Source organism: Epinephelus lanceolatus, chromosome 16 (genome assembly GCF_041903045.1).
Source record: "Epinephelus lanceolatus isolate andai-2023 chromosome 16, ASM4190304v1, whole genome shotgun sequence".
Taxonomy (NCBI): Eukaryota; Metazoa; Chordata; class Actinopteri; order Perciformes; family Serranidae; genus Epinephelus; species Epinephelus lanceolatus.
This window is the reverse complement of record NC_135749.1, coordinates 3,446,025-3,465,679: the sequence shown is the minus strand read 5'-3', so window position 1 is coordinate 3,465,679 and position 19,655 is coordinate 3,446,025. Positions and strand designations below refer to the sequence as shown.

Genomic DNA, 19,655 nt, shown 5'->3' with positions numbered 1-19,655 from the left:
GCACCTCTCGGGTCTCTGCACTGCCATCCAGGACAATAAATGTAATCAGATTTCTAATGTATTCTACCTCAGACCTGCGATCCATTTACACTGAGTAAGCAGAAGCTGTACAGCAGCATGTGTTGGTGCTTCGTAATGCAGTTACACTCATGCTTCACATTTTCTCTGTAGGAACACAGTATGGCTGATTTAAGGATCCCTGCCATAAAACTGATGATGTCACGTCTAATGTGCAGTGCGATGCTGCGACACAGAGCCAAGATAAAGAGACTGAGCGAGAGGTGAATTGGACAATCAATGGCCTCTCAGATGCTGAATTACATCTTTGGCTCCCACCGGCAGTAAATTAGCATGACCGTGAATTTCTCTCCTGGCCATTAAAGAGACGACACACTTTGATTCACCTGATCTATAATCACTACCAGACATGGTGCCCTTTCATCTCCTTCTGCTTTTTAGCATTCTGCCTCTCGCTCCCCTGCCTCTCTCATTTCAGCGTGGTGGCGTTGATGAGACAGCTGGTGTCAAATGGCTTTTTCACATCAACCCGCTGCCACAGCTGGAGTCTGCCAATGCCACAGGGACCGTGCAGTGTAATTCCTGTGAAGGGGTGCAGACTTACTTGGGCAAGACGAGGACCTGCACTATGAATATACAGCAGAATATGAGGCAGGCGCAGGTGACGTAGTACTTGAAGGCTGGTAATGTTGTGGATCTGTACTGTTGAGAGAAGCAGGAAAGAGTTGTGTAGAGTGGCAGCAGTAAAAGATGCTGAGGCAAAGTTAAAATTAACATGAGCACGCACAGTATAAAAATAGACCAGACTCCTTTGTCGATGACACAAAGAATAATATAAGAATCTGAGGACAAGTCGTAGCATGGACCACGTAGTGAACTTCTGTGTCCTGTAAGGTTTGACTTCTGCCTCACTGACAGCTATACAATGCCACTGACTTGTCTCCCAGCGAACAATGCCTGCAGGTGTTTTGTATGCGTTCGCCTACCTCTTTCTCCAGAGCTTTGTTGTGAAAGAACAATGAGATCCTCTGGATGTCCTCAGACTTCAGCCATTGTCTGGAGACACAAGCCAAACACATTCAGACAGTGTACAGGGACCAAAGCTCTGCAGTGTGTAACTTTACATAAAGCTGTAGTGAGCAAATACTAATACAGGATTTTAATATGAATGTTACAGTTTTAAAGTCTTTATTACTTTTCTATCATTTTAAAATAGCTATTATTTATGTACGTATGTTTTTACTAAATGAAGTCAGAGCTTTGTCTTGTGTCATGAATAATAAACTGATGGCAGTACGCACTTGGAAAAGGCCTCAGAGTGGTTGTTTATAAATTGTAAAATGCACTTTAAAATACCAAAGACAACACAGCAAATAACTATAATTTACATACAATTTTTTTTGATAAGCACTTATTAAAATGGCATTGTAATATCTTTAAAACAAGACCAAACAAATGGGTTTCAGGCAACAACAATCTCTGACACTTTGCCCTGAAATGCATTTTGAACTGCACTATGTTGTTTGACTGATGGACATTTTTATTTGATTAACTGAGAAGTTTCTGTAAGTCATTGTGTTGAGTATAATAACTGAAGTACGATAGTCAGAGAGCTCCTGAAGATGTTTCTTGATGTTTCTACTGCTTAGCACTGGAAGGACATTTATCTGAAGTGACTGTGTACAACATGTATGAGGAACTTATCCATAGTCAGTGTCGGCACTCTCCCAGTTTGGAGAACGGGATTACTGGCACTGAAGCTCAGCAATGCACTGCTGTGGATGGGGGTTAGCAGCAAAACCCATGCATTCTCCTCCAATCTCCGCTTTGTTGGTGGATTTTCACGTCTAAATATGAACTGTCAGGTAACCTCCTGCATCTATCATTGACGTATCACTTTACACTTGTTACAGGCAGTGTTTCTTTTCATAATACACTTGCACTCCACCCCATTTTGTAGCAAAAACGCCTAAAATGACATACCCAAATTAAAATGACTGTAGCTTCTGAACCGCTCTGACTACATGCATGCATGAGGTGTGAGAAAACTCCCTGAAGTTTCTTGTGAAAGTGTCAGAAACACTCTAGGTGATACAGAGACAGAGTAATGGGCCTCTGAAGTCAGTACAAAATTGAAGATTTTACCTAAAATAAAATAAAAACTGTGTTTCAGGATGAATAACTGTCTGTGGCTTCATCTGAGCAGGTAAATGACACTGTGGGGCTGTAGGCACACTATCAATGAACACTTGTTTCAAATTTGAAGAAGACTGCTCAAAGTATGACCATTCTACAGTGTTTTTACCATGAAAAGATCCAGGCGGAGCTCCAAATGACAAGTCGGTCACTCGGCTTCAAAACAGTCCTATCAGTGATCAAACAACACTCAGCCAGCTTCAAACATTGTACCTTATTGAAATCAGGTGTGATTATGATAGCTGATGTTGTTTATGACACAGAAACACCATAAAATATCACCAAATAAAGCCATATGAAAGTGAAAGTTATGATCCCACTTTCTAGACGGTATATCTCAGCCAAAAATAGTGGTAGGAGTGAGACTCTTACCTTTTATAAAACAGCTAAGTCCCCACTAACGGCTCCACATAAGATCGCGAGTAATCCTTTAACTTTTCCCATCGAAAAACGGCATGACATGACTTGTCACCACTCATCGCGATTTTGGACTTTGTGTGTTTAGGCTGCTCTGGTGCGAAATCCATAATAAATAAAAGAAAAATGATGTTATATTTGAAAAGTCGAGAGCTTCCTGAATCCGGCAATACCAATCCTGGCAGAGTTAGAGAGGTTAAAAATACACTTACAACAACTGTAAAACACCTTGTTTTTACGACAGTGGTTAGGTTTGGAAAAAATAATCATAGTTTGGCTCTACATTCACATGGGAAGTCAACACCGGGCTCCTGGATTTGCCTATGTTACACCCTGATGAGTTATATTGCCATGATATGTGCCTTTTTGCGTTGGTGTCTGACGCTGAAATCACTGACAAAGTGGCGGTATTTGACGAGTTGGGAATGAGAATGAGCTGGCAAAACATATTTTAGCCTGCTAAAAAAAGCCTACTTTCCGTTAACCTTATATTTTCGCAACCTTAGAACTTCCGCACACTGTATTACACCACAGGTCAGCTGGTCGGGTCAGACGTTTAAGCACTTTATGGAAGAGACAACAAATACAAGAAAATAAAAAATAAAAAACTGAGTGGTTATGACAGCGACAATGAAATGCTGTTCACTGTGGAGACAGTAGGATACCTTTATGAACCACAGTATAGAGAAGAAGAACTTTGCGGGAGGTGACTGAACGGCTAAAAGAGAGAGAAGGGAAACTTTTGTTGAAGCTGGAGGTTTAGAAAGAGCAGAAGCTAACTGTGGAAACTGTAAAGCTATGCTCAGAGACCCAGAGAGCTATTGCTGCCAGGAGTGGGACCTCATTTCAGCACAACCTCAGGACCTTTCTGAATCAGACGATGCCAGACCTTCACACTTGACTGGCTGTTTGGTGAGTCAAAAAGTGCTATCTGAGAGCAAGGTAAATGTAAAATATCCTCAATGTAGCATCCACTTAGACTGCTATGGATTTTTGTAGGTAGGCTTTTTTTTGAGATGCTAAACTCTGTATTACTGCACAACTCCATCCACAGCAGAACATTGCTGAACTTCCATGTTGGGATGTGAAGAAACTTATTGAATTTCCCCTTGGGGATTAATAAAGTTATTCTGATTATTCTTACTGTAGGTAACACACCGACTATGGATAAATACCTCAAACAGCCTGACCTCAAAGAGTTAGAGCTCTTCCTTTAAGAGCGATGTAGACACAGGATGTGCTGCAGATGTGGTTCTTACTTCTGTGAGTTGATGCCATCGATGGTGCGGATCATTCGCTCATTGAGCTCCTCCTCAAACCTCCTCCTTTGAGATTTGGACCTGAGATCGGAGGAGAGGGCAAACAGATTTAAAAACATGGACACAGATTAAAAGCACAGAGTGATAACGTGTCATGTTTCGCCTCTGCGTTACCTTTCTCGTCTCTGGAAGTGGTACTGCCCCATCGGAACGTCCTGAAACAGGAATCATTATTATATTCATGACAGATATCTGTGTGGGAATGTGTGTGTGTGTGTGTGTGTGTGTGTGTTCGGCAAACACAGAGCACTGTACTGCACTTACAGTGGTGTTGATCTTGCCGTTGTCTGTGGTCATGCTGTCTCGATGGTGGAGGTTGGCAAAGGGCTTGGCGGCGCCCCAGGACTCCAGGTATCGAGTCATTCTAACAGACGCCCTCATCTTCCCACCGTCCAGAGAGGGGCGAGAGCGCACACCCAACAGAGGGCTGTGTCTCTCAGTCTGGGGAAACACACAGAAAAGACAAAGACACGAAGAGTTTAAGAAGTAAAATCTAAAAAAATGATAATAATAATTGAGATACTGGATTGAAACTGGGAAAATGTACTTTTCCTTTAATGGACAGTTTAAATAAGTGTTATTCCTTCATGTAGCACATAGATTGTAGATAAAATTTCCAAGCAGCAGACCAAAAATACACCTGCATGCCACATTGGCAGTGAAAAAAGTTAATTTCAGACTCTGTGCACAGACCCTTCATTTCTGACAGAGCCGATCTCAAAGTGTAGAAATAAATAAATGTTGCAACAGCAGTAAAGTAAAAAGTACTAGGTAGTCTGGGAACACTGGTCAATTGACGGCTCTTGACACCTGCGCCCTGCCCGTCAGTGTTTTCAGCTACTTAAAACAATTTTCGAGAGCGATGCAGCTCTCTTTTATTTTGCCATGTATGCTGAGTGCCTCTCTGACAAACACCACACCACTTTACTGCTGACAGAAACATTACCCTGCATGAAGCCATGCAGCACTGAAGGTAAAAGGGTTTTCTATTTTCCAAAGTAAAGTGGGTAAAATGCAGCAGGATTAGTCAGATGACGTCCCTTTATTTATTCCACTTGGTGACAGAGACATGTGTTGTGACTGACCAAACATGGCACATGAGCCTGGAAGAATTGAAAGAGACACTGTCCGTAATGGCGGCGCTCGTTCCCCGCGGGTGAACTGAACAGATCTGACAGTGACGAACAATGACACTGACAGTGGAGATGACACCTCCTGTGATCTATACTCCATATTTGGCCTTGATCCATTCAGGGCTTCTTGTAAATGTCACAGAGCACCCACAGCCTTTTTCCAATTTCTGATCACATGTTAAAAAATCTCGTTATAACAGTGAATAAAGGACAGAGTAAAGTATCTCCTTGTATCTCCCATTTGAAGTGATCTCCTATAAAGTCATTACGTTTTATTGTATACTATCATTCATGTAAATTTCCCCCGCAACGTCTATCCAAGGCAAACCCTGACCCTAACCCAATCCTAACCCAAAGTAAACAGGACGCTGTTATTGGTCCATTTTTAGTACATTTACATTCATGGTCTCATTTGAAAGGTAACACTGACGGCGTCACAGCGGCGCGACCGAGGCTGTCCCATTTCGAAGGCTCCTTCAAATGCGGCAGAGAGATGCGGCCTTCTTTCCCAGAATTTGGAGGATGCAACGGATGAATCCTCTGTGGCCCAGCCTATCCCAAGATGCATTGTGTGCCGGTGACAATTTTATATTAAGGTAACTAACTGTTGTTAACATTGCTATTAGCTAGTTACCTGAAAATGGTACATCAGCCTGAAATATATCAAACGGCAGTGAACCATCTCCTCAAGTAGTAAATAAAATATAAATATCTATACAATAACAATCTCTGGCTCTATGATTTAGGGCTAAATAACTTACTAGCTTACTCTGTCTTTCATAAAGCACAGCTGGTAGTTAGGTTACAGAAACGCCAACAGGTAGGGGCGAGAACAACTGGTGATGCAACCAGGAAATTGTCCGCAGACCAGACCGTTCCATTTTGAAGACCATACGGTTTGGCTGATGAGGTCTTCAAAGGATGTGGCCATCGACGACTGCGAAGGCAGCGTCCTTCAAAGGCTGCAGCCCCTGAATTGAGACACAGCTGCTGAAATTAAAGTTTGTTTCTTTTTTTTCATTCTCGGAACCCATCGGCTGTATTCGGCATCTGACTTCCGGCAGACGGTGATACAGCCTCTGGGGGCAGACCCCCGACTTTTTGGTACTCCAGTTTGATTTGGGCGGAGGAAGCGAATTTCCGTTTCCAACTTCCGTTTATACTTAAGTAAATATGCTGAACCATTGCGATCGATTCAGAGTTTGCAGTGACGCCAATTATGTTCCGCCTTGTTAGTTCACCACACGGACTGTATAACCTGTCAACAACTGCAGCCGGCTCAAACGTGATTGATCAATATCACGTGGAATACAAACAGCCTACAAGTGGAAACCAGGGCTCTTCCGCTCTTCTTCCAGAGGCAAGATCTCTGGGGTTTGCCTACAGACTCTACATTCACTGAATGTAGAGTCTGTATATAGAGACTTTTTTTTTTTAACTTTTTTTATCACTCCTTGGCATATTTTTATTTTGCTATTTATCAATCATCTATTTATGTGTCTACATGTCACTGTATGCTGTTGTATGTGTGCAAGGCACACTGGCTGTTCAAACAAATTGCCCCTGGTGGGATTAATTAAGTAGTTTGAATCTAACCTGAGGGAGTGAGGCAGACCCTTTCTTTAAACACGGGCTCTCACTGGCTAATGTAGCCTTAGCGAGAGTATGGCAGCTCCTATTGGCTGAAGTGAGGTGTCAATGAAAAGGTCAGAGTTTAACCGCCATTTGATAGAGGAGTTGGCATATTTACATGCAATCAGGGGTTAGTGCGTACAATAAGAAGAGAAATATGAAATTTTTAAATAATGCAATGGCATTTCCTAGATATCTCTGGATGTAATAATGTGTTTGGACTAAATATTTTGAAATTTTGATCGTCTGGACCTTTAGGAGTGTATAAAGACTGCATTAGCAGTGTTTTTGTTGGAATAATATCAATCTGTGGATTATAAATCAACATAATAGAAGAGTTATAACTGTTATTTTGTGTGTTTATTGTCTGACAGAAGTGTTTATTGAACCTGCTTTGTTGGTTGTATTTTGAAATGGTTTGCATCATCTGAGTTGCAGGGAGCGTAATTTTCGAACAATAGGTTAAATGAGTAAAACCCTTAAACACAGCAAATACAGCAGCTGTTTACATATCAAAAATCATCAAATAAACCATACGAGGGCCGTCAGATCATTTAGAGGGGCTCATGTTATGCTGAAAACTGCCAGTTTACTTCTATTGTAGGACTGCATGGAGTAAATTAGGTCTCTACTGAGTTGTTTGTCTGCGTTCATAAATGGGAAACATTAACAAAGAAAGAAACACATGCAAACAGATGCTAATCTCTAAAGAAATGCACTACAGAGAAAAGAGGGTGTGATTTAAAAAGCAGCTGAGAACATGCAGATTGTATGATAACCTATAATAATCTCTTCTTCTGCGGAGTTACAACTTGGATTCATGTTGTCTGCTGATAAAGTGTGTCGAAATAGGTTTGATTGATGGACGACAAATGACTTTTTCTGACATTGTAATAGATGAAATCAAAACAGTTTGAAACAAAAAATTGCTGATTGTGTACATGAACAACTTCTATAAAGGAGAGGAGAACTTTTCTGTTTCAGTTTTACAAACAGCCGATACTTCTGCGTGATAATATAACACATCACTCACACAGAAACTGGAACATGCTGCTACTGAGTTGTGTATCTTGCGTAGTGTGTTGTGATGTGATGACTTTATGGGAAAGTTACCAATCCGTGGTCAAGCTCCTTGGAGAGGAATCAGAAGAGACGGGAGAGAGAAAACGAAAAAGGAGCCAATGGAGCAGATTTGGAGGGATCGATTCTGCAAAGACACCGTGGCTTTTTTGTGTCAATGGTGGCATTCTCTAAAGAAGCACTAGAAACCATGAAGGCCTTAATTCTTCAGAAATGAGACGCCGCTCAGAAACCCGAGGTCTATGGAGCAAGCAGAGAGCGAACGCAGGATGCCTGAAGGCCTTACTGCAGATATTTTAGGGGGTGGGTGCATCTTCGCCAAGTTATGGAGGGATTAGAAAGGACTGTTAAGCACGGTTTTTCGCCTGCCAAGCCAAAACATTGAGCACAGACTGGATGCCAACATCATATTCTATATAAAGAAATTCTCAGCAGAAAGTTCACAGAAGAGGCAGCTCTCTGAAACGTCCTTAAGCGGCCCCTGATGTCCTGGTTTGACAGGAGGAGCTGCACTGCGTCTCCGTCCACTCACAACGACTCAAACAGTGAAAAAGGACTTTAAAGATAATGTTGTGTCAGTGGAGCGACTGGCTGAACACCTGCAGGGATGTTGTTCATTTAATCACACACTTACATTATATTCCTTTATTGTGCTCTTGGCAGGATGAGAGGGTGGTGTGGGATTATTTTGCCTGCACATTGAAATGTTTGTAAAGCAGTATTGTTGTCCTCAAATTCTAGCTCATTATATCTACTATAAATGACATGAAAGACGCCATGACTCAAAACACCAGGCTGTTCTCATAAACTGTACAAATGTTTTCCTAACTAATGCACCCAAACTCGTATGTCCCACTTAATCATGAGCCAGTAATCTGTGCATAACCCACATATTCTGGAAGGCAGTGTGACGTTTTTGGTGAGGCAAGGCTTAGCTGGAGGCAAAACAATTCTCCACATACATTAGCTAGAGCTAGCTAGCAAGTTGTGTTGGCTGGTTTTCGACAAGGGAAGGAAGATGATACAAGTTTCTCTGGATAGGGTGCATTCGGAAATATTCATTCTGAGTGCCGAAGCGCATCTCGGCACAAACAGCATAATGCGTAAATTTGGAGCGCTGTCTGAATGTAGCGTTGGGTTATCCAGAGCAGCGCACTCTCAGAGTGGCAGAGCGCACTCTGGACACTCTGTCTGTGGAGACGGAGCAGCAGAGCGCTGAGCGGAGTGAATGTGTGATTAACTTAACCGTTGGTTCATTCATGTAGAAATATAACGCTGCGTTTCTTCCACCAACAGGGCTCTCATTTTAGTGTAGAGCGTCAGACTGAATTTACCAACGCACCATGTCAGGTCACTCACTCTCCGCCAGTGTTACTTGAATAAGTAAACACTGACCAACGGGACATCCAGTCTTCCTCTTAATCCCTCCCCAGTTTCTGATGAGGTGGACATGATAACCCTTAATACACATAACCTTATTCATCCCTACAACAGGAAATACTTTTTCCCTAACCTGATATGAAGTGTGCGCTGCACATGGGAGCATTTTTGATGATGGCCTCCGTCCAGTCCTTTGGTCTTATCACATTTAACCATAGTTGTCTTTGTTTTTGTTGACGGGCAGTGGCGGCTGGTTTTGAGCCATGACTCCTTCTATTCTGGCTCCCAATAACACAACAAGACAAACACATTTTAACACTCCTGTGTAGCCTACAGCCCTGTGGGGGAGAGGCAGCTGCACCTCCACGTAATAAAATTATGTCATCGAGACGTCGGCCCTGAAAGAGTCTATACTCTAAGTACTTTCTGCTGTTAACAACTGGATGTCAACATTCAAACTGGGTCACAAATGATGACATATACAGGATAATGTAAAGGGAATACAATATCTTTGCTGCCCTGTGAAAATCATATATCTCCAAAACATCAACCTTTCTTGAATTAAGAAGACTACTCTTGTTTTCAGCTTTGCCACCACAGATTTTGGGGAACAGCCCATTGGTTCGACATCCCATTGTTCCGACCATATTAAACTCATTGTTCCGAAGTCTGTTCCGAAATCATCATGATGCCCTGTGGTTAAGGTCTGGTTAGGTTTAGGCACAAAAACCACTTGGTTAGGGTCAGGAAAAGATCATGGTGTGGGTTAAAATGAAAAAGAAAGTGACAAACACATAAGCCGTGAGCCTGCTCCGCCTCAAGCCGGTCGCGGCGCACCATACGCCCACCGCGAGCCGTTCAGCACCGCGGACAGTCGGACTAATGGGATGTCGAACCAATAGGCTGTCGAACCAATGACATGGACCCCAGATTTTGTAGGTAATCCACTGGGTTTTTAAACAGTTTATTTCACATAAAAGTCAGCAACATTTCAATTTATTTGAAACACTCACGCCTGACAGCAATTAATAAACTTTAAATCTTTGGAGGCCCATGTTTAATTTACAAACAGGTGGGTACAGGACCTTCGGGGCTCGTCCTCACAAAGCTTCCTTGCACAAAAAGTTGCTCCTTGTGACAAAATTCTATTTCCCCTTACAGTTAAGATTAGGCCCTGGTAAAGATGAAAGTAATTCACAAAGCATTTTAGTCCTTAAGAGAGCTCCTAAGGTGAAAAACTGTTAGGAGTTGGGAGGAGGACTTAAGAGGCTTAAGAGTTTCTTCAACAGAGAGAAAATGACAGGAAGACAACGAGGAAGTTGAGTAAATGAAATGCTACAGATTAGATCGTGCAGGGATAATGCTTGTGGTTTCTGTTCTGTGGTCGAGATGCACTCACATCTCCCACAATGTAATAACGCTATAACATCAGAAATAAAGTGATCACAACACTGAGATATCTGGCAACTGATAAAAAAATGCCTCAGAGCAGCAGTGATGACTTGAGTCTGTCTCGACCTTCCATCAGCAGAGTGATCACACTGACAATTACAGAGCTCTCACAGTCTCATATTGTGACACAGCTCATTTCATTTCCACTGAGTGTCCACATCTTGCAGGCTCACAAGAGGACAACCAATCATATCTGTTAAAAGAATGTGTCACACCTCGCAACGGGCTCAACCACAGCTCCTCACTAAAGCCCCGTTTCCACCGAGTTTCCTGCCTCTCACAGCAGCTGGAGTCTGAGAAAAAATAACTTCATTCACTGGGCCGACCGCCGGCAACTTTTAAGGTGGAACGTTAACTTGTAATGTTACTCAATGCATGAGTTGATGACGTGAGTCCGTTAAATTCTAAGATGACGTCTTTAACCGTTCCATAAGTATTTATTGTCTCTCATGGATGACAGACACTTTTAGTAATGAGTGGATCTTCAAGCATTTAAAAAATATATAAATTTCAACCGATTTATGTGAACTGTGTATATTCTAATCTAATTTGGAGGGGAAAAAAAGGTGGAGCGTCGTTCTTGTGGGCTACAGCAACACTAAACCCCTGAGCTTGCCTGAGAAGGACTAAATGCACAAAGCTGCTATTTTTAAATATCCCATGGAGAGAGACTCTCACTGCAGCCTGTTCTATTTTGTTGTGAAAATGTGGGCGTGCAGCCTCGTTCTGTGGACGATAAACCAGGTGCAGACTTCCATCTGTGTCACCGCTGATGAGGAAATACAGCGAGTGCTGGACGGAGCAGTGAGTGACAACTAGGGCTGTCAAAATTGCTCAAAAATGACGTTCGAATATTCCTTCTAAAAATAGCTCAGAGGTTCGAACCATTCGAATTTTTTTTTTTTCGCATTATGTCCACATGAGGTCTTTGAAATCATTTACATACCTACACATTAAAATACATAAAACAATTATCTATAACATTACGTTATAAATGACCGCGGACCTCTCGCTCGCCCCCCCCTCTCTGACCTGTCAGGCCACACCGCCCGCGGAAGCGCTGTGAATAGCCTCGAAGCGAAGCCAGTTTCCTTTTGGCGCCCATGTTAACTGATTGTGTCATCCACACCGTGGCCGGCTCGCGCCCTGCAGCAATCGTTTCGGCGTCTGGTCTATTTTCTGCGCGAGCTGTGAGCAAATGTGTCAAGCAGTGCGTTCAGTGCAGCGGCCCAGGCCAACGCCCACTCGCAAAGAGGACAGCTGCGGTGGTGCTTTTCTTCCCTCCACGATCGAACATCAATTTTCACATTCGAAGGTCCATTTTTTTTTCAAATTCGAATTTAAATTCGAATTCAGAATATTCGTTGACAGCCCTAGTGACAACAACCCCGCCCACTTTAAGAGGACTGTCTGAACAGTCCGAGGGTCTAGGTACCATGTCTGAAGGGTTACTGCTGGTTCCAAAGGTGCTGGACTGAAAGCTCTGCTTAAGGTAAAAGTTTCTGTCTCTTCCTTGCTCAGAGTTGCTCTGAGAACTTTCCTAAATCACTCCTTAGCTCAGACTGTACAGACTGACAGTACTTACAGAGAAGCTCACGAGTTTCCAGAGCTGTACCAAGGTATTTAAAGTCTTCCACACTTTCAACATGTCGGCCACTGAGTAAGACTGGCTCTGTCTCCACATCTTGTTTTGTGCAAATAATCAATTCTTTCATCTTAACCACATTAATTTCTAACTTGAATAGGGATACATGGTTTCATCTGTAGCTCCTCTAGACTACTAAAATATCATCGGACCGAATGGATTAAATCCTGATTATTTTGCCCAACGACATCATATGACCGACCCAAAAGTTGTAATTTCATAGTTTGGCCACTATGTCAAATTGGCTTCAGAGCCTGGTGCACTTCCTGGAGGCTTGGCAGAGACTCTACCTCTGCCTGTATGTACTTGACTTATTTTACTTCTTATTTAGCTGTTTGGGACGTTCATAGGTACAGTGCGCAGGTGACACTGGGGTTTTATAAGAAGGTAGCAACCAAGTGTAAAGGCTGTAAACAACTATGAAAATTGTGTATACAAGATTTTAGTTAATAGGTTCCATTAGCGGGACATAAATATGTGAACCACATTTCATTGCAGTCCATCTGATAGATGTAGAAACATTTCACTCAAAACAACAAACACATGGAGGCACTAAATGAAAATTCAGGGGTGTCAGCAGCCTCATTAAGTGCCTGTATAGAATTCATGGCAATCCATCTGAGAGCTGCTGAGTTATTTCAGTCTGGATCAAAACAGTGGACCTACGGTGCTTTCTGAATGTATGTGAATCTATATAACTGTGCAGGTGATGATATCTGACCTTGGGGTTGATGACCAGGTAGGTGACCACTCTGTGTTCTTTCAGGTAGGAGTCTCGTCCCTGTCCGTCTCCAGGCTCCACCTTATATGAGCCCTTCAGATGCTCCAGTGTCACTGAAGAGATGTGGACTCTTCTGCAGACGAGACAGGACGATGACACTTGATTACAGGTTAACAGCTTGTGTCTTTGTGCCATTAACAGCTCTCTCAAACATATTGTTTACTTCCCACATTTTTAACAACAATAACCAGCAATTCTCCCTTTTTCAGCTTTGTTTGCTGCTCTCGCAGAGAGGGCATGAAATGGGAATATGTGTTTTTTTTCAGCAGGCAAAAAGAGGAGACAAACCATTAGCAGCCCAGCGAGACAATGTGGTGGCACTGGAGGGCTTATTTTCAGTGTAGCATACACATAACCACCAGCCAATTTTCCCATGCTTGTTACAGTGCTAGGACAGAACACCAAATGCCCACATAACACATGTAGAGCTGATTGGTGAAATGAGGTGGCTATAATTGACTAAAATGTTGGTAAATGATGGACAGAATTAGAACAGACGTACAGAGCACATGTTCCACGTCAGTCTGAAAACACGTGCACATCCTGATGATGTAAGGTAGCAATGGGTCAAAGAACAAATTAATAGAGTTATATATATAAATATTTTCAGCTGAGTGTTGATTGTGCTCGTTCTTGGTGCTGCTGCAACACATCAATATGTTGTTCCCTCGGGTGTATCTTTATATTTGGATTTAAAGAGGTGGTTTACTGCGCTTCAGCCAACATTGATTTTTCAACACTTATATGAGCATTTTTCTAGGTTGGCCCGACCGGTCTAGGATATTTCATGCTGATTAATCTGAGGGCATAAAGCGAGTACCTTATTCTTTAAAAGGGTGAAAAAGCCTTAAAAAAGCTTCCATAACTCTACAAACTCAAGATAATAATACTGTGGCACTGCTGCCCACTGGGACCAGCTCACTCCTCCTTCTTTAGGCCACATGGAACTGCAGCGGGAGCAGATGGGAATTCACTGACTTGCTAAGTGCAACTCAACATTAATCACTGAGAGAGCAGGAAATCCCAAAGCAGAGCTCCCTGTCTGCTTCACAAACTCAAACTGGCAAAGTTTGCCAAGCACACAGTAATGACGAGGATCTGCAAAGCAGCACAGCAGACGCAGTGACATCAAATCAAACAGTCTTTGAAGTATGGGTTACATCTTACCCTGGCACACCCCCTGCCTCCATATGATTGGCTAGCGTCACATCATGTGACCACACGTCATACTGCCACTTGCGAAGGCCAATCACACCACACAGGACGTTCCCAGAATGAACACCGACGCGCATGTTGATATCGACTCCGGTGGCATCTCGGACCTTCCTGTGGAGTGTACAGAGCAGAATTCATCTTTAAAGGAGGAGTTCACTCGTTTTGAAAAATGTGCTTATTTGCTTTCTTTCTGAGAGTGAGATGAGGACGTGGTCAGCCTAGCTTAGCATAAAGACTGGAAACAGGAGGAAACAGCTGGACTGGAATGAAACTGTGAAGCCCAAAAACAAGTGGGGCTGGTTATTGCTTAAAGCAGTGGTTCCAAACTGATGCAGCCTCAGGGTCCAGATTTCTCCTTAGTCATTAGTTCAAGGTCCACACAGTTTAATATATACAGCATCATACTTGCACGTGGCCATGTCGTTGAGCTAGTTTGCTGTCACTGGAATGACTGATTGTATACTGTTTGTACACTACAAACTTTGAATTAAGTTATAAAAAAAAATTTTAAAAAAAGAGCTAGTTTGCTGTCTCTGTCAAGTAGCTGTCTGTTAGTCACTCACTCTACAGCAGGAAGTGGCACTTCAAAATAAAAGCTCTCTGCCAGAAATTCACTGTACCTAAAAATAAAGTGTTTTTTATGAACTTGACACATTTGCAACTCACTTTTCATCCATTCAGAATGGACCCATGACCCACTTTTTGACTGCAACCCATCAATTGGGAACCACTGGTTTAAAAAAATACAATATCAGCACCAGTACCAGTTCTTAAAGTGATACTCATAGCAATAGAGTACTTCATTTGAGACCTATAATGTAGTTTGGTATAGCAACACTTTTAAAAGTTTTGGTGCCATCTTAGCACGTCAAATAGCCCTGTCAAATACATCAAGCTTGACGTCACCACACCACAGACTGAGCGGGTTGTTGTAACTGCTGTTGGAGTACGAGCTCCACATCGGGGACAGTTGTGAGAGTCCGCCTGGCCACATACACACACAGTGACACGGCTAACTGTTAGCATCACATGGCTACCTAACGGTTTAACGACACAGTCAAGGTGTTTCAGTGTCAGTGCGGGTTTGTTGAAACTAGTGAACTGCTCAGTGTCGGATGTTAGCTGCTGCTGTATTAGACATGCATGTTACACATGCCACGTTTTCTGTTGAACTCTGAAAATGCTAACAACAGAAATTTTGCTGATCTAGCGGGGAGTCTGAACAGTCAAGGATCGCGTCAGTGTCGGATGTTAGCTGGTGCTGCTGCTGTGTTAGGGGCCGTACACATGCGCACACTTTTTGCGCTTTTAAATTCATTTTTTCCAAATCTCTGGGATAAACCGAGTTCAGCTTTTGACATGCAGCGCCGTGCACCGCATGTAATGAGAAGAAGGACAACCAATCACAACCGGCAGATATCTTTCTGTTATTCAGTAAATATTCAGTCTGATAAACACGGAAAAGTTGATCATGTTAGTGCAGGGCTACCCAGAGCTTTACATCTGTCCCACGGACGATAGGCCTACACACTTATAAACAGCTCCTCAAAGAAGATCAGCTCTGCACTCAGAATTTCAGGTAAATAGGCTATATGATGCTTGTTAAGGTTGCTTAGCAACCTTAGACGCAACCTGCCGCCACGCTCTTGAAAGCTGGCTCAAAAAAGTCACAAAATTAGCACCCAGCACCCGACTATGCATTTTCCTGGTGGTTAAAGACGCAGCATGTGTACGGCCCCTTAGCTCGTGCTAACCAGGCAGACGCTGAACTGGCCGTTTGCAGAGCAGAGTCACTCCAAAAACAGCAACAACAGAAATGCTGCTGATCCATCGGGGAGTCAAATGGTCAAGGATCAGAACCCAGCAGCAAATAGGTTTCAAGCTATCGTTTGACTGGGTGAGTTCTGACATCACATGGTACTGGGTTATTTCAGTCGTGCTGATACCCAGTCCTAAAAGTGAGTCCGATTTATGATATCAGCATATCCCCCCCCTTGAGATGTATCGTGTAGTTTTCAAAGTGATCCTATTACAATTAATACATTATATCTCTTTTCTCTAATCTATACACAAACATAGATTTAAGACACTTGGCATCTTCACCAAAATGTTGGACATCGGATCATCTGAGTCAGCCATTTATACACTGTCATTACCAACGCTGCCAGTAACCAGCTCTGTATTTTGTGACAAACATATGTTACTGACAAATATATGTGTCTCCTCTGAAATGTAATTGTCAGGGTAGAAAATCCTCCACAACAGCACTGGAGTACAGACTGTGCTTCATGGTGTCAGAGGTGGACGACACTGAATGGCATCTTTAATCTGATTCTGATTAAAGGTCAGTGCCACAAAGCAAACATATTGGTCTGTGAAACTAATGTGTGTGAGATGAGTGAGAGACACAGAGACAGAGAGCGGGAGGTGGGGGAGCCGAAAGAGAATATTCATTTGTTTGAAATTTCTATTTGTTCAGTCAGGGAGCTTATCATATTGAATTCACATTGTGTTTACTCTGGAGTTCAAACAGAGCTGAAATCAAGTCTGGCATTCCTTCTGCTCAATCTGTTTGACGGGCACACGCCTGTTTGTTTGTGTTTGTGTTTCCGTTTGTGTGCGCGACTCTGTGTGTGAGAGAGAGAAAGAGAAAGACACAAAGAGAGAGAGAGATCTGGTATTTTACTTGATGGCCTCACACATATCCAGGCCCATCTTCACGCAGTTCCTGGCGTGGTGAGGCAGCGACTCAGGCAGACCGGATACACAGTAGTAACAATCTCCAAGGATCTTGATTCGCATACACTCGTTCTCCTACAAAGGGAGAAAAAGGGAGAAGGAGGAAATGTGGATTAAGTGAGACTGGAAGAAGTTTATTTATCATAAAACTCCATAATCTGCCTACAATGATGTCTATCTTTAGTCCTGTTAACTATTTCATTATGAAACGCTGTGTCTTGTGCTCTTTCTCACCTCCACACAACCCTCATGCACAGACTCAGTCACATCCATCAAGCCCAAAATCTAACACCCACACACATAACACATTAGCTCTCATTCCACATGTGGGATGTGTAACAGCTCATCGTTGGACTGGGTTTATATAACGGCGGCTTCGTCAGGCAGGAGGACAGAGCTGCTGGACACAAAGCTGAGAGAGCCTGACTCAACTGTTTGCACCCGAATAACAGAGTACCCACGAGACCGCCAGATACACTCCGACCAGCCCACACTGCTGCAACCTGCAGCTGTGAACATACACAGCGCTCTGGGAAGGTACGACACTGGCCGCAGGACAGAGAAAACATTCATTTCAAGGCTGCGCTTCATCTGATTGACAGCACAAGCCCCTGCTCTCGCTTCCAGGTTGTTTCATAATCAAACACTTTGTGCACTCGATTTAAATCAGGCCAACTGTTCAGAGACTTCAGGTAACATTAGCTGAGAACTCTATTTGTGTCCTGAACATTCTTTATTTCTCCATTAAACCAAATAAATTCTTGATTATAAATGCCACACTGTAATCTCAGATGGTAACAGCTGAGAGTTTTTGGGTTGATTCATGGAGGTTCGAGAAAATTAAAGGATTTATGATGTGTGTCTTTCATGATTTAAAATAACATAAAATTTATTGTCTGACACAGAGCAGCTGAAATCTTACTTTGACAAGACTCAACATCAAACAAGCGAAGCACATTTAAATCAGATTTGAAAACTAAAACTTGAAGCTACCATTTTTTGTGTTTGTTCTGGGTGATGATCGCAGAGGAGATAAAAGATTTTTTATGCCTCTGTGCCACCAACAGCTGCAGCTGGAAGCAGGTATCTGTCCAAACGTCCCTCCCGTTCTTGTGGACGCAGTATCTCAAGAAATCTCATAAAATGTCCTACAATTTGGCACAAACGTCAATCAAGCGATCAGTTCAGTTCAATATGCTTTTTTTCTGTTTCCACTGTGAAAAGTTGTGGATGGTACCAACACAAGCGTTCCTTAGCATCCCCATGTTTGGTCCCCCCTCTGTTGGGGTACCTAGCACACAGATCTGGTACTAAAAGGTGGAGCTGTGAACACTGCAGTCTGATTGGTCAGTAGAGGACGGTCACTCTGCTCAGGGCTGAGTTGTGTCTGGTTTTGAGGCTCATGTAACCACTGTTCATACTGTGGAGAGTTTTATTAGTAAACTGTAACTATAAAATGAAAGGATGTTTTGCTGCCTCTCACAGCAGCTGGAGTCTGAGAAAAAATAACTTCATTCACTGGGCCGACTGCCGGCAACTTTTAAGGTGGAACGTTAACTTGTAATGTTACTCAATGCATGAGTTGATGAAGTGAATCCATCAGCACACCTTAAATTTCACTGTGACAACTTTGACCATCACTTTAGTTTTTATATGACACACACTTTTAGTAATGACTTTAAAAATATAGATTAATTTGGAGCGGATTATGTGAAGGTCATATATTCTAATCCTCACTTCCTGTGGGCTACAGCAACACTAAACCCCTGAGCTTGCCTGAGAAGGACTAAATGCACAAAGCTGCTATTTTTAAATATCCCATGGAGAGAGACTCTCACTGCAGCCTGTTCTATTTTGTTGTGAAAATGTGGGCGTGCAGCCTCGTTCTGTGGACGATAAACCAGGTGCAGACTTCCATCTGTGTCACCGCTGATGAGGAAATACAGCGAGTGCTGGACGGAGCAGTGAGTGACAACAACCCCGCCCACATTTCAGAGGACTGTCTGAACAGACCGAGGGTCTAGGTACCATGTCTGAAGGCTAACTGCTGGCTCCTAATTGAAAGTGTGCGATGGAGGTAAAGATCACCCTAACCTATCCAAAAGTTAAACAGGTCAGCTTCACTGTGACATCACAATGTTCTGCACTTTTCACTTTTCTTCATCGTCATATCTCAGGAACAGAAGGGGTTCATGGTATAGATCTTCTGTGCAGCTGAGGGAAGAATTGCATGAAGTCTCCATGTTTTCACAGACACTGATGTAAACTGTAAATGCAACTTGACAGGTTCACAGAAGCATACAACCGTGAGGCGGTGATTCTAGTTTGCCGATGTTTTTCTGGGCCAGTGGGATTTTGTAGCGTCTACCTGATGGCAGTAACAGGAAGGACTGGTGGGGGGGGGGGGGGGGGGGGGGGGGGGGATCCTGCTTGATTAGAGCGGCTTTCCTGATCACTGGCTGGATATGCAGTTCAGATAGAGGTCTTTGGGGTGAACTACTTATTCTGCTAGCCTGATTGGTTATGCAGGAGAGTTTGTGTGTGTGTGTGTGTGTGTGTGTGTGTGTTTGGTGGTGGGAGGGCAGATGAAATGTTGGAAGGTGAGTGCAGATTCAATTAGTGACCTGTAAACCAGGGTTAAAATGTCC

At 43.0% G+C, this 19,655-nt stretch overlaps 1 protein-coding gene across 3 annotated transcripts in view; it reads right to left on the bottom strand.

The window, feature by feature from the left end:
- The window catches only part of adcy2b (adenylate cyclase 2b (brain)), a 76,513-nt gene that overhangs the window by 18,546 nt on the left and 38,312 nt on the right, over positions 1-19,655 (bottom strand). For all 3 annotated transcript variants that reach the window (XM_078175579.1, XM_033637694.2, XM_033637695.2), the window contains 8 exons: positions 16,955-17,082; positions 14,221-14,379; positions 12,994-13,126; positions 4,215-4,391; positions 4,065-4,105; positions 3,891-3,971; positions 1,005-1,074; positions 623-720 (listed from right to left, as the gene is read on the bottom strand). In XM_078175579.1, coding sequence (XP_078031705.1) covers positions 623-720; positions 1,005-1,074; positions 3,891-3,971; positions 4,065-4,105; positions 4,215-4,391; positions 12,994-13,126; positions 14,221-14,379; positions 16,955-17,082 — 887 coding nt within the window. The remainder of the gene's footprint in view (positions 1-622; positions 721-1,004; positions 1,075-3,890; positions 3,972-4,064; positions 4,106-4,214; positions 4,392-12,993; positions 13,127-14,220; positions 14,380-16,954; positions 17,083-19,655) is intronic.